The 14,396-nt window shown below is 46.5% G+C and overlaps 1 protein-coding gene across 4 annotated transcripts in view; it reads right to left on the minus strand.

Annotated features, from left to right (window-relative positions):
- The window catches only part of LOC144724678 (serine/threonine-protein phosphatase 6 regulatory ankyrin repeat subunit A-like), a 58,542-nt gene extending 47,313 nt beyond the window's left edge, over positions 1-11,229 (minus strand). For 2 of the 4 annotated variants that reach the window (XM_078603988.1, XM_078603985.1), the window contains exon 1: positions 10,969-11,229. In XM_078603988.1, the coding sequence (XP_078460114.1) occupies positions 10,969-10,995 (27 nt within the window). In that variant the 5' untranslated portion in view covers positions 10,996-11,229. Of the gene's footprint in view, positions 1-8,920; positions 9,466-10,968 lie in introns of those variants that run through there. The other 2 variants (XM_078603989.1, XM_078603986.1) reach the window with 2 other exon arrangements.
- Between the last annotated feature and the right edge of the window lie 3,167 nt (positions 11,230-14,396).

Consider the following 14,396-nt stretch of genomic DNA (forward strand, 5'->3'; position numbering starts at 1 on the left):
GACACACGCACGCACGTGGTTCAATGCAAGTATGACGGAGCGGAAGAATTGCCTTTAATCAATTCACCGACGTCTCGTTATGTACCTATGTGTGAAAACCAAGGGAAAGGCCTGTCGTTTCCCGATGTGAGCTTGACACAAAACCCTCCGGGGGGAACACCTGGCAATAGCTCGGGAGAGCGCGCAGCTTCTTGCGAGTTGAAGTTCCGGTCACATGTTTGGGATTTGCGTGCAATCTCGCCGCTAAAGTGTTCCATATAAATGCCGGGCGCAGCTCGGCGGCCCTGCGCTTGACTTAAGAAATAACTTCCTCTCGATCGGACAATGCAGAGCCGATTCCCCGCCATTGTTCGGGCTCGTTCCCGATCGTTGTGGCAATTGTGTAACGTTGGCGTTAACTCGGTAACGATGTACAGATTCGTCAATTCGTACCGACGAGTACGCTCGCGGTACAACGCGTCAGATTGTGCGCGTGAGAATTGACGTGTTTTGTAAGTCTGTTGTATGCAATCGGGTCAAATATGGCCACACATTCAGTCCATTTGGGCTGGTAGTCTGAACAAGGCAGAGCCCTTTGTTCATGCATTGCTGGAAACTGTTCCTTGTTTTTCTGACAGGCAATTTTTTGTTGTTGCAGCGCATGGGGTTTGTCATTATTTAACAGATCTGAGTTGCAATAAGTTTGTGCGAGCAACACGCGTATCAACGCCGCATCATCATCATCATGTGACCTGGTGGCACCGAGGACCGAGGAGGAAGCTCGAGGCTTCACCACACCGGAATCGCCTCGCCGGTGCTGCCGGCAGCACCGGCAGGAAGGGAAGTACATGTTATCAGCCGCTCTCGGACGTTCGCACCACCCACCCAGCCACCGCTAACCCCCAGCCCCCCCTCTCCCCCACCAGCTAGAGCGTTAAAACGGCACACTATGAGGATACATCTTCTTGGTTCTTTCGGTAAAGTCACGTAGAATGGAAATAATACAATAATAAAAATAAAACATAATAAAATAATATAATATTATAAAGTCATATAATAATATCATATATTATTTCCATTCTACGTGACTTTACCGAAAGAACCAAGAAGATGAATCCCTGCAGTCACGAAAGCTTTAAATCAAAATTTATGAGGATACAATTAAGTACAGAACTATAACTTTAATTTTGAAAAGTATTTTATTAGCACATGGGTTCAAAACGGTTGGTTTAACCAGTGCCCTCAGGGTAGTTGTCCTACTATTCAATACTCGCCAGACGTCTTTGAAGAGGTCGGGAGTTCTCACACGTTACTGTGAAGGGTGCTCCATTTCCAACCTAAAATATTTCCCTCTCGTGCAGTCCACCAATACCAATACCCGCCATTCGCCACTAAGTGACGGTGGCATCACCACGGCGCCTGTGCCAGGCCAGGTGCACTTTGAGGCCATAACGGCTCTTGCAAGCAACGGCCACCTCCGACACAAACTCGAAACGCGCCAATAACAGAGTTGAGAGCATCGGCAAAACCCGGCGTGTCTCGTTCCAAGTGGTTCAGAAAGGACGTCGAATTTTCAATTCAAAAGTCCCTCCAAACCTCAGATCCACCATTCAGCCCGGACCCAAAGAGGTCTACAGGATTCAGGTAGTTTGTCCAAAACCAGCAGGTGCCCCCCGCCCCCTCTCCCACAGGGCTCCAGATGTCTTCAAGGGTTTGAAACGAAAAGAGCTGCTGCTGGAAGGGCATCTCGCGGACTCTCCCGGCGGCCTATAGGCCAGTGGCGTGGCCTCCGAAAGTCGATGGGTTTCTCGAGTGCTGCTTCGGAGAGACTCTCGGCGTCTCTCGACAGTGGGCGCTTGCCTCAGCCGACACGGAACATGGCGGGCAGTGTCAAGGTGACTGCGCCGTCAAACTATGTAGGTATGTATGTAAGCATGAACTTATTTTGCACCGTACGTAGCCAACTGTGCGAATCGGTTCACTGTAGAGACGAACTGCAAACTCCAGAATAGGTGAAGTACTGCATAATAGGGGAGTCATCCTGTCTCCTCACACCTTTCAAACCGGTTGCACCTTTCTCTTCTTTATTTAAGTAGGTCCTAGATTTTTATTTAAAGCTTTCGTGACTGCAGGGATTCATATTCTTGGTTCTTTCGGTAAAGTCACGTAGAAGGGAAATAATAAAATAATATATAAAAAATCTTGTTTTATATTTCTTTTATTTTATTATTTCCCTTCTATGTGACTTTACCGAAAGAACCAAGAATATAGGTCCTAGATGGCGTACGCTTAAAGAAAAGCTTGATTTCGTACATATTAAAGACTCGTTTTGCAATGCAATCTTCAACAGTTGTTATGGCTTGCAGCTCCTCCGAAAATGGAGCAGCAGCTCCACGATTTGCACTTGCAGATTCCCCAGTGGCCTTGCAAATTGTGCAAATTTTGACGATTACTAAAATTGTAGAACCAGCCCTTACCAGCCACGAAGGACTCTTCAGAGCCACCTCTCTTGCTGCAGGCGTTCGTACAGCTTCGTAGCTTTGGCTCAGATTGCGGAAGAGGAGAGATCCATTTCTACTGCTTCTGGTCTTCCATCCATCGCCCCGACATCAACTCCATCTTCTCGAACGACAGACGCCTCACTTTTGTTGTCGCCTCTTGGCAGACAGCGGCGTAGAATGCATCGCAGAACTCCAGATTTTGCCCGTGTTGTTTTTGCCGGCGCGTACCGTCGACTCGCCAAGGTTAATACGCAATATCGGGCGCAGCCGGCCCCTCGTCACTTCCTGCACGCTCTACTACAATCTCCAACTTTACTTCAAGCGTGAGGCAGTCCTTTTCTGCCTCATCGATGGTCTAGGGAGAGGGCTAATAGGACGTTTAAGCAGCCATAACAAGCACGGTTAAATGGCAGATTATATGCGCCACAACAACGACAGCAAGTAGCGTGTATGCAGGCAGCACGAGAGAAAATGCATGACTGAGTGGTAGCAGCATAGTACATAGCACAGTCACCCAAACCACAATGCATAACGAGACAGCTGTCTGCCGAGTAGCGCATAGAGTAGACACAATGGTGTCCCATATCCGACCATATAGCCGCATACAAGTTAATTCAACTACGTGCATGTGAAATTGCACAAACGGAACTGCCGTAAAGCGAGGGAAACCTATAGAGTATAGCAAAAAACTCAGGATGACCGTGAATAGTTGTACAATTTGCACAGTCACTACCTGTAATAATTTAGCTGGTGACTTAGTTTTATATGAACTAGCCAGAGTTCCTGTAAACTACACTCCGCGGCAGGGCAGATCGCTGCCGGAAACCGATAGGGAAATACTGTACGTGCTAACTTTCCTCCGAGTTGAAATATTTCCCCCGCGGTGATTATCGCCGCAATGCGCGAATCGTTTTAAGCGCCGATTCTCAGAATTCGCCCTTCACGAAGCGACCCATTGCTGCTGCCATGCAATTGGCCGCGCTTCCCAAACCGAATTTACAGGAAGGCCGTGTTTGTACGCGCGTGGCCAGGACGGTGCCGCCCGTTCTGGTTTTGGGTCAAACGTTTGGCGAGCACCACGTTTACCAAAAAGGTGACAAGAACTCACACAGGAGATGCGTGCACAGCGTCGCTATGACGATAATTACAAGACCAATTCAAGAAAAGACAAACACCGTGAGACCTCAATGTTACTTTTTTCATGAGGCCAGCCACAGTGAATGTTAGATGCAGGGAAAATGTTAAGAGGCAACATTAACTGTAATTTTCCCAGAGGGAATTTATTTGAAACTTATCTGCAAGCTATGGCACGTCCTGCCAAAACCGGTCTTGCTTTTCTTAGTAATCAATGTGTAGTGTTCAACTTCCGACACGTGTTCCTCTTTCTGTCCCTCAGTGTAATTCCAAGCATGCCCACTATTCTTTGGGCACTTAAGAGCTGTTGTTACACATTCCTTACCAGTATCCACCCTTCTGATCACTGATTGACAGCGGTCTGCTTTGAAACACGTTGGTATGTTGTGTTTTTGGAGCAATCATTCATAATCATTGTCATCATCGGCAGCTATGCACAATCTGATGCCGGATTAAGGCCTCTCAAAGCCACCACCATCTCCTGTGATACAGCGATCGAGCACACCCAGTACCTGCTGCACACGAGTTGATTAAGGACTAAAATCCAACCAAACAATGTTAACTAGACCCAAAACAAACCCCACACATTGATCTGTTCAAGTACCCTTATCATCACCAGCCATGATCAAGCAACTGCTGGATGAAAGCCATTACCCACCACCAAACCACCACGATCCTATGCCATAATCCTACACCTGCATGTGGACGGATCACATCATTCCATCTCTTCCGTGGATGACCTCTCAGATGTGATCCATCCCTTTAAAGACGCTACGAGGCACACGCAGACAGAGATGCATGGTGAGAATTCTCGCAGTCACACACTCGTGCAAGTTTTATGTCTGTGAATTATCCACAAGTCAACACCCCTTGTTTTTAGAAAATGTTCTAAAAACGCATGGTCACGCGGTAGCTTGATTAAACGATTCAATAAAAAGGCAAGTGCTCAACTTGCGTTTTAAAGAAAAATGGGCTCGTATTTTATTTGTATATATCTCATCTTTTGATTCCGCTTGCACGATCAGCAGCATGGCATGGAGACAAAGTATCCGCTCGGATCTCTTGCAGAGCTATGCATCTCTCGGTGTCAAGAAAACGCTCCATGGAAGTGGATATTAAAGAGCTACCCCCGATATCTCTTTAAGAAAACTTCTGGTTTACACAGCAGTCGAATCCATATTCCCACTCCCTCTGCTTCAAATGACAGCGAAACAAATACTTTAATCTCAGGAGCTGTAATGTAGCCATCTTAAGCGCAGAACCAGATTTGCCGCGATACTTTTTTTCGCGCGAGCAGGCATTGGTGACCGAGCTCAGGCCATCCACTCGCCACACTTGAGAACCAGATGTAATCATCGGCAAATTAAAACCCGGAACTGGAGCCACGGACCTCTGCGGTGGCAGCTCAGCACTCCGATCTTCCATCCACCCGGACGCCTCTTGGGTTATTTTACTTCTTTTTAAAAGCGCACTTTCCATGAGCAGCGTGCACAGCTTCGGGGAGGCGAGCCATCAGCTGCTCGCATTAAGCAGATTATCATCCACAGACGAGGAATTCAATTAATTTGGCTCTCGGCAGACTCACCACAATAGACGTTGCCACTCCCCCTCCTTTCCGCTCTGCACGAACAATAGGGCCACCGGCCAACGCTGCCATGCACCCTCGGCAAAACTGCGCCATCAGTTATTTCACGTGCAAAGCGCAAGCGCAGGCTTTCAGCTGCCAAGCGCGCAGGGAAACGTTTCACTGCTGAGCAGATATTAAAAAATAAATATCTGTAAACGCGCGGTTTAAATGGACCGCTCTACCTCTCAATGTCAGCGATAGTGACCCATCGTCCGACAGTGGGAGCAATTCGATTCGAACGCGACGGTTTGCGAAAAGCAACACCACGGCGTGTGGACAAGTGACCACCCGATACGCACTCCGCTGCAGTGGAGAATAACAATAACATCCAGTGTTTTTAATTGACTACTGGACGAAGACCTCCCTCATGATGTGTCAGATGTTGGGGCCATTTGACCATACCTCACCATGCTACTCAGTGCTGAATTCATAAAAAGGAAGCGTGCCCCAGGACCGGTTCAGGTTATATCACTTGCCGCTGATAGCCGTGGCCGAGAATTAAACTCCGGTCAACAGATTCGTAGTTAGTGTGCTAACCATCTGGCACCACCTCTCCACCACAATATACAACATCCACTGAGGCCTCCTTATACAACACCATCATCAGCCATGATCTATCCACTGCTGAATGAAGGTCTCCGGAAATCGTCACCATTCCTCACTGTCATGCGTCCCTATGCACATCATCCACTGTTAAGCCGCCCGATACATCATCATAATCATCAGCCATGATGTATCCACTGCTGGATGAAGGCCTCTTCCAAGCCATCCCATTTGGTTGCACATCCCAAAGCACATCACCTGCTGATAAACCTCCCCATAACAACATCAAAACGCATCACTCGTTAAACTTCTCAATTTCATGCCAATGTTGGCACGGTCCACTGAAGATGTGAGATTGCACAGATTTAAGCTGTCGCTGTTCAAAAAAGACGACGATGTTTCACTCGGGAATCGTGCGGTGACTTTTAAGCTATTGCATATGCACCATGAATCCTGCACGTGTATATATGTACCGAAGTAAATTACAGTGTGCCTGTACTGCGGCCAAATTTGGAGCGCGTCACATGTAATTGCTGAAATTACGGGACTGCCCCTTTGCTGAATTCCTTCCAAGGGTGAGCACCCATCTGATGAGTGTGGGCGAAGACTGTTGCAATGCAACGCCTGACACACACTGGCATGAGATCAGCGATTGAATACAGTGCTTGGGCAACTTAACAATACAACTTAATGTGAATCTATAAAGCATTCAAATGTGACCACATCTCAGGATTTCGTACATAACCAGTGGACAAACTGATTTTTTCATATAGACAGTCATAGGCAGATGAAAAAGAAGAAGAGCATAGCTATAGGGAAAACGAGGAAGTTCTTGAGCCTGGACCTCAACAGGGGCAGGGAGCTGAAGGCACAGATGGCAGGAGGAAAAGAGGTCCAGGCCATGGGTGCAGTACAAGAGAGTTAAGTGATTGCCTACTGGAGCCAAGGTTGGGGGGGGGGGGGACTTCGATAGAATGTTTCGGTGACTGGAGCAGAGTGCGTCAAGGGGAATGGAGATGCGGACAAGAGGTAGGACAGTACATGGAGTGAGATGAGAGAGAGGAGAGGCAGGCAGGCAGGGAGGATGTGGAAGACAGTGAAAAATGTACATGACCTCTCATCCGGGCTTCGTGTGGAAGATATGCAAAGGGTGTACATTACTGAACAATGTTGTAAACACCAGAAACCAAAACAGGACAAAAAACAAAACAAATCACAAGTTTCAAGAGGGCAAATACATTTTAGGGCCGAGTAAATAGGCCCCCTAAACATTACCCTGTCCCAATGACCCTAACCAACTGGCCAATCAGCCACTACTTTAACTCCCACTGACCATAACCTGCCCGAACTAACAAGCAAGTTACGACTAATACCAGCCCTTCCCACTGACCATAAACAAACCCCTAACCCCACCTCCAATGCTTTTACTGGTAGGTTTGCGTCTCAATCTGGATGTCCACAAATATTTTGTGAATAGCTTTCTGATTAAAAGCACAATATCTGATGGGGTATTTTCATAATTATTATTAATGTCAAATATGTGTACATGAGTCCAAGTGAACTTGTGAGTGTGCGGTGCTCGAATTCAGTGGAACACTTGCATAATTTTGGAATGACAAGCAGCACTTCAGACTCGAAAATCGAAGGGGCAAGCGATCAATACTCGCTACTCTGATGCGTGGACAGCACAATCATACCCATACTTCGCTAATCTAAAGCAAACACACACACACAAACCACTCTTCGGGTATTTAAATTATATTTTTCTACAATTTGATCCCAATGTTGCTATCAGCATCACGTCATCAGACATAACTACCTACAAAATCCCTTGTATGTACTATATGTTGAACTTCTATCGCACCGTAAGGTGCCAACCGTGCTTCAAGTGACCTCTGTTCCACACAGGATGCAGCACTTTCCCACCCGTGCTGCCACAGTAATGTCCGTCGCATGACATTTAAAGTTACATTATAAATCTCAGAGCTGGAATTTAGCCAATTCACGTGAGAACACCATTTAACGTTGTGGTTTGTGTGTGTGCGTTCAGTCATTGGTGACCCGGGTGAGACTAGGAAACTCACTCTCACTACAATTGAGAACCCAGTTCAATCATAGGTGGCTGAAACGTAAGATTCAAAACCAGAATCTCAGCAGTTCCAGCTCAGTGTTCTGACCTCCAAGCCATCAGGCCACCTCACAAACCCACTTAAGGTTTAAACAACATTCTACACAACAAAGCCATTTTCTCAATTTCCGTGCCACTACAAAGGCGAAACCCACAGAACAGCAGCAGGAATTTGGTGGTGCCTTCAGGGCTCATAGTCACTCCTCATTTGACCCAGTTTCTTTTTTTGTACATACAGGAGCCCAAAGCGTCGTCGGTGCTGTGTTGTGGATTGCCAAGCGGCTAATGTGAACTATGTTTGTGACAACGGATGGGTTACCATTCTACTCAAAGATCATCATTGTGATCACGAGCCATGGCCTATCCACAGCTGGATGAGGGCCACCCCATGCCACCGCCAGCCTTCGCAGTACAGTAGTACTACGATCGCACAATTCTTCTCACTCCTGCAAATGAACTGATGTTCACATGGATGGTTGTCTTATCGGGTATGCGCTATACTTTGGCTGCCATTCCGTCGTCAGTCTAAAATCACCCATCGGCTATCACCACTAACCGCGACAGCCCCACTTACTTTTCCTTAACAGTCCAAATGATCTCCATAGCTTGCGTTTGTTTCGCTAATCATGTGTTCCTCTTTGTATTCTCTCACTGTAATACCAAGTGACCCGGTGAGATGGATGCAGAGTGCCTGGTGTATTTGTAAACAGACACTAAACGAGTCACCAACTTCATAAATCAGGCTACCTTGTAAAACACATTCCTGCGGAGGGAGCTGGTAGGAACGTTGGGTTGCTCGGTCAATGGCCAGGGTCAACGGCGGCGTGGTGTATTCCGCAAATATGCCCGACTGAGGGCGGGCACAAGCCGGCGTGAGTAGGTTAAACTTTGAGTTTTATAAGGGCACCACGGGGTGACCAGCCCCGACCAGCCCCTCCCCACCCAGCCCCTCCCTGCATGACGGACACAATAATCCCCTGTGGGCTGGTGTAACCAGGAGGTTCCTACCATTATAACGACAGCATAGCTTCTACTTCTGGCCAGTCAACATCAGTGGAACATCTTCGGCACCCGCCCTTCACGACCGGCACTAACCAACGTGTTCAAGTGTGATAAAAAAAAAAGCACCGTGAACGAAACGGTGTAGGAGAGGCCTTCATTAAGCAGTGGACTAACAAAGGCATGTAAGCTATCATCAGCATAACGAACTACTGCAATTAAGTAAAAACAAAATCGGAATGGTTTTTCAAAAGCCTTGTAAAAGATAAGAGGGGCACAATGTGAAGAGCACGTTCATTTTTACCGTGAAAACTACATGCAACTATTTAACTCTTTGATTTGAATTTGAAGCTTTCGTGACTGCAGGAATTCACTCTTTAGTTATTTCAACCAAACAAAGTTAAATATAACTATTTCACCATTTGTATTTTACCAGGCAAGACTCACGGAGCTATATAGATATTTTTCAGAAGCGACCTGGCCACAAATGATAGCCCAGTTGAAGCGGCTTATAATGTAAACATGTACAGCAGCCAAATCCTGTTCTCGAAGCAACATGTTTTCTAAATGTGGAGGGGGGAAAACTGGAGTTTGCACGTTCTCCTGGATAAAAATCCACGCGACCACGGGGGAGAACGTGCAACCTTCACATATACAGCAGGCGTCAGAGGCAGGATAGAACCCACGACCTCCTGTATACCAGCCGATGTAGTTAACAGCATCACTGATCATTGGTTTTTTACCCTTTTATCTGCCAACAAAACTGACACCTTTTTTACAAGGAGTCATGTTTGCATTGACCACAATACCTGCGGTCGGAATGCAAACAAAAAACACAACTCTGATAATGTATGCACTGTCCTTGAAATTGATTGGTCCACACCCGAGACAGCTTTTCTTAGAGCCTAGTCTCACATGGTGTTGGACCAGATGACGCCAAAAGGCGCACAACTCAAAGACAATGCACCATCAGAGTATGAGAGCTCGGGGTAAACATTTACACCATTGGAACCTCCTTTGCCAGTAGCAAAATATGATAATTGGTTTTTTACCCTTTTATCTGGCAACAAAACTGACACCTTTATCAGAGTTGTGTTTTTTGTTTGCATTCCGACCGCAGGTATTGTGGTCAATGCAAACATGACTCCTTGTAAAAAAGGTGTCAGTTTTGTTGCCAGATAAAAGGGTAAAAAACCAATTATCATATTTTGCTACTGGCAAAGGAGGTCCCAATGGTGTAACAGCATCACTGTAACCCTCGACGCCTATAAACAAATCACCCGGGTTTGGGAATGCGCCCGATCTGGTCGGACCTCGAAAGCCAAGCAGGTCCGAGCTTGGACAGTGCCTGGATGTGCGGCCCACCATCCACAAACAGCTTGTGTTCATATCCAGCTGCATAATACTACACACGGCAATGCTGCCCGCCGTTATCGATCCGTACTGACCAGCCGGGGTGAAGTATGGCCAAACGGCCTCCGCAATCAGCAAGGCGTGTGAGAAGGCCCTCATCCAGCAGTGGATAGACAAAGGGTGGAATTCCACATTCCCGTGGCAGGGACCAGCTTCGACAACCATTAACGAGTTCGCACAAAGTGGTACCGATTTTATTACCATGTAGAGATTGCAATGATGGCTTGCCTATGTCAACCCTTAGACCCTACGATCATTTAAAGCACGCGCATTGCTTATACAACGGTCTACGTAACGAACAGGATTGATAGCACGCAGCACGCCTATTACAATCATAACAATGGCCCCGATTGCAGAGGAGTGAAATAACATTTAGAACAACACGATACGTAGCAAGGCGTTTAAATGTCGTATTTGCCATCATTAGTTACTGTAGAAACACACAGACACACAATACCACAACAACACGCGCGCATATGCACAAAGCGACACCGTTATTCCAGATTCAGCACTTTCCTATCAACAGCATTCACATCGACAACAATAACAGCAATTCGCACGTTTCCTCGGACGATTTTAAATGTAAGCGACAGCATCTGAGGGACATCTCATTCAAAATAAATCTCGATTCGCGCTTCTCTCACCTGCTCGCTCAACTTCAACATAACCATGTTTGCTCCTCGCGACGTTTAAAAATGAAACTGACGACGCTATTGATGACGATTAAAACCGCGTGACTAATTTTGTTTGCCAATCGCGACGCTGGTAATTGTTATTATTTACAATTTGTTATCGATTGTCGCGCTTAAGGAGCAGAAAATACGATCAGCCGCTCTCCGGCGCCATGATGAACGCCGATATAAACGCGCCCCTCTCATTGGTCGGTGGCTCCCCCCCCTACAACAGCCGCTCTGATTGGACGAGACGTCACCCCCCCCCCTCCTCTGGCGACTGGGCGAGACCATTCGTGATTTAATATAGGGGGGGGGGAAGTACTCTTAGGTTTTTACAGGAAAGAACATGTTCTTGGTTCTTTCGGTAAAGTCACGTAGAAGGGAAATAATAAATTAATAAAAATAAAACATAATAAAATACAATTCTCACGACGTTTCGGCCACAACGCAAGCAGCCGTCCTCAGGTGAAGAACAGGTCTGTCGGCATTAAATGTAAGGAACAATATGTTCCACACTGCCCACCAGGGATGTTTTGTCTGTCTGTCGTGCATAAATAAATATATAATATATACAGCTCTTTGATTGGTGGAGACCTACTGCCGGGTACGGAGAGGGGAGGTGCCTAAGGGAGGAGGGTCAGGGGAGGGGCCTACGGAAGGGGGGAGTCAGGAGAGGGGCCTGAGGGGGGGGTCAGAGGAGGGGCCTAAGGGGGGGGGGGGGGGTAAGGGGAGGGGCCTAAGGAAGGGGGGGGTAAGGGGAGGGGCCTGAGGGGAGGTCAGGGGAGGGGCCTAAACAAGGGGGAGGGGCCGATAGTTAAGGGGGCTGGCTATCTGGCTGGCTGCCTGGCTACCTCAAGTCAAGTGATCTTGTACACAGGTAGGAACAACAGGTTCCACACTCCCCACCAGGGATTATTTGTCTGTCCTGCACGAATGCGCTGTCCAACCAAGTTCCTACCTGCCCACTCCGAAGGAACGTGTTTTGGTAAAGTCACGTAGGTAAAAAATAATAAAATAAAATAAAAATAAATGAAAATAAATCAATTAAATCACGACGTTTCGGAGGCAACACAAGTCTCCGTCTTCAGGTGGGACCGTCACAGCTAAATTTACTGTATCAAGGTGGAAGGTTCCAGTTAACGAGTCACTGAAATGAATCTTGATGACGGACGCTTGTGTTGCGTCCGAAACGTCGTATTTTATTTTATACCTACGTGACTTTACCGAAAGAACCAAAGAGTATGACTTAAATTACTTGATGCACTGGTAAAGAAGACAGGCTTGCCAGAAGATATTCCAAAACTAGCCGACCGTTGTCTAAATAACACTTATTTCGTGTGGAGAGGTGACTTCTTTAAACAAATAGAAGGAGCAGCAATGGGCTCTCCTTTGTCTCCTGCTATAGCAAATCTGTAATATGGAAAACTTTGAAACAAGAGCCCTTGCCTCGAGTACATTAATACCATCTTTTTGGTTTAGATATGTCGATGACACTTTGGTTGTCTGGCCACATGGTAAAGATACACTTAATGCATTTTTAAATGATCTCAATGCGCAAAACCCGGCCATTCAGTTCACCATGGAAATGGAGGTAAACAACACACTCCTCTTCCTGGATATTTTGCTCGGACGCGGTCAAAATGGCAAAATAACACACAGCGTCTACAGAGAGGGAACGCACACAGATGCCTATCTGAATGCAGATTCGCATCATCCCCCAGCACAGAAATCGTGCATACATCGGGAAAGACAGTGCCAGATGGTGGAAGTTTAAGTAAAGAGATTAAACAAGTTAAAGAAGCACTAAGACTGAATGGCTACAATAATGCTCAAATTAACAGAGCATTGAATGCCAAATCAAGATCGAACAACAATTCTGCTGAAAGTGATCAGATCAAAACAATTAAAATACCATATATCTCGGGAGTTACTGACAAATTATCCCGTGTTTCGCAAAAGCAAAACATTAAAGTGAGATTTGGTCCGGTAAACAAGATAAAAAAAACGAGTGTCTTGTACTAAAGATGAATTACGGAAGTTATCAACAGAAGGTGTATATCGGATCAATTGTTTATGCGGTAAGTGTTTTCCCTTTGCACATTAATTTGTTTTAAATAAACCTTATTTTAAAAATATGAAGTTTTGGATAACTACAAGACATCGGGTACACCCTGTGTACAGTACAGTAATCTATAAAACCAAGGTTTCCGTAGCCGATGCAGTGATCCGAATTTGCCACTGGGTTAGCCTACGGAGTGGTTAGGGGCCGTCCATAAATGACGTCACGCACCTAGGGGCGGGGGGGGGGTCAGACATTTGTGACGATGTGTGACGAGGGGGGGGTGATAAATGTGACGTCACATCAAAATGCGTAACTTTAAATAAATATAGACAACACGTTTTATTTCATTAAATATACTTTTTTAATGTTTTCTCCTACATCAGTGCAACGCCACATTAACTACGCACTACAATGACAATACTGTAGTTTAAAGCAATTTGAAGCATGTTTTATTTTTGGGGGGGGGTCAGAGCTTTGTGACGTCATTTGAGGGGGGGTCTGACTTTTTGTGACGCCGTGTGACGAGAGGGGGGGGGGTCAAAAATCATCCAAAATCGCGTGACGTCATTTATGGACGGCCCCTTAGTACCAAACTTATCCTGCACCTTCCACCACCCGACAAAATTGCCACGTTTACAAATATACGTGGCCAATGCATTCATCAAACTCTGACCAGTAAGGCTTTATTTTAATTACACGTAGGCTCTTACGATCAATGTTCATTTTTGGTTAGGTCGTGTACAAATCTGTTGTCGTAAACCCTCCGCACCCGACAGCCAAAACAAATGTCGCGCGGTCCAAACGTGGTGTTATTAACGTGCTAAACGTGGTGTTATTAAAGTGCCAAACGTGGTGTTATTAACGTTCCAAACGTGGTGTTATTCCACCGGGGTGGTGGAGTAGTGGTCCCTCGTTGCAAGGCGCGTGGGCCACTGGTGACCACCGACAATACACAAATGGTGAAAACACCCCCCCCCCCATCATCCATAAGAGGTTGTTTTTAGGGTTGCATCACGTAAATGTCGTTTAAACCCGCCACCACCCGACACAGCCAACTAGCAAGGGTTGTCACGTAAACAGAACGTGGCCAATTCGTCACTAGCACAGCACTAACCGGTGTGTTGGAGAGCCAAGCCGCAACATTTACAGTCCGAGATCGACGTTTCGCCAGTAATGACCTGTTTCGTTCCTTAGAGGTGTAGATGTGATGACCACGCTTCTGCGCTCTTGTGCAAAGTGGGGGGTGGGCGGGGGGTTAATGAGTCAAGGTGCATGCGCATTATGCGAGCCCTTTGTACTTCTCGTTTCTGTCTATTAAAATATCGTGCTGCTTTCA

This window comes from Lampetra planeri, chromosome 21 (genome assembly GCF_965212315.1).
Source record: "Lampetra planeri chromosome 21, kcLamPlan1.2.h2, whole genome shotgun sequence".
Classification (NCBI taxonomy): Eukaryota; Metazoa; Chordata; class Hyperoartia; order Petromyzontiformes; family Petromyzontidae; genus Lampetra; species Lampetra planeri.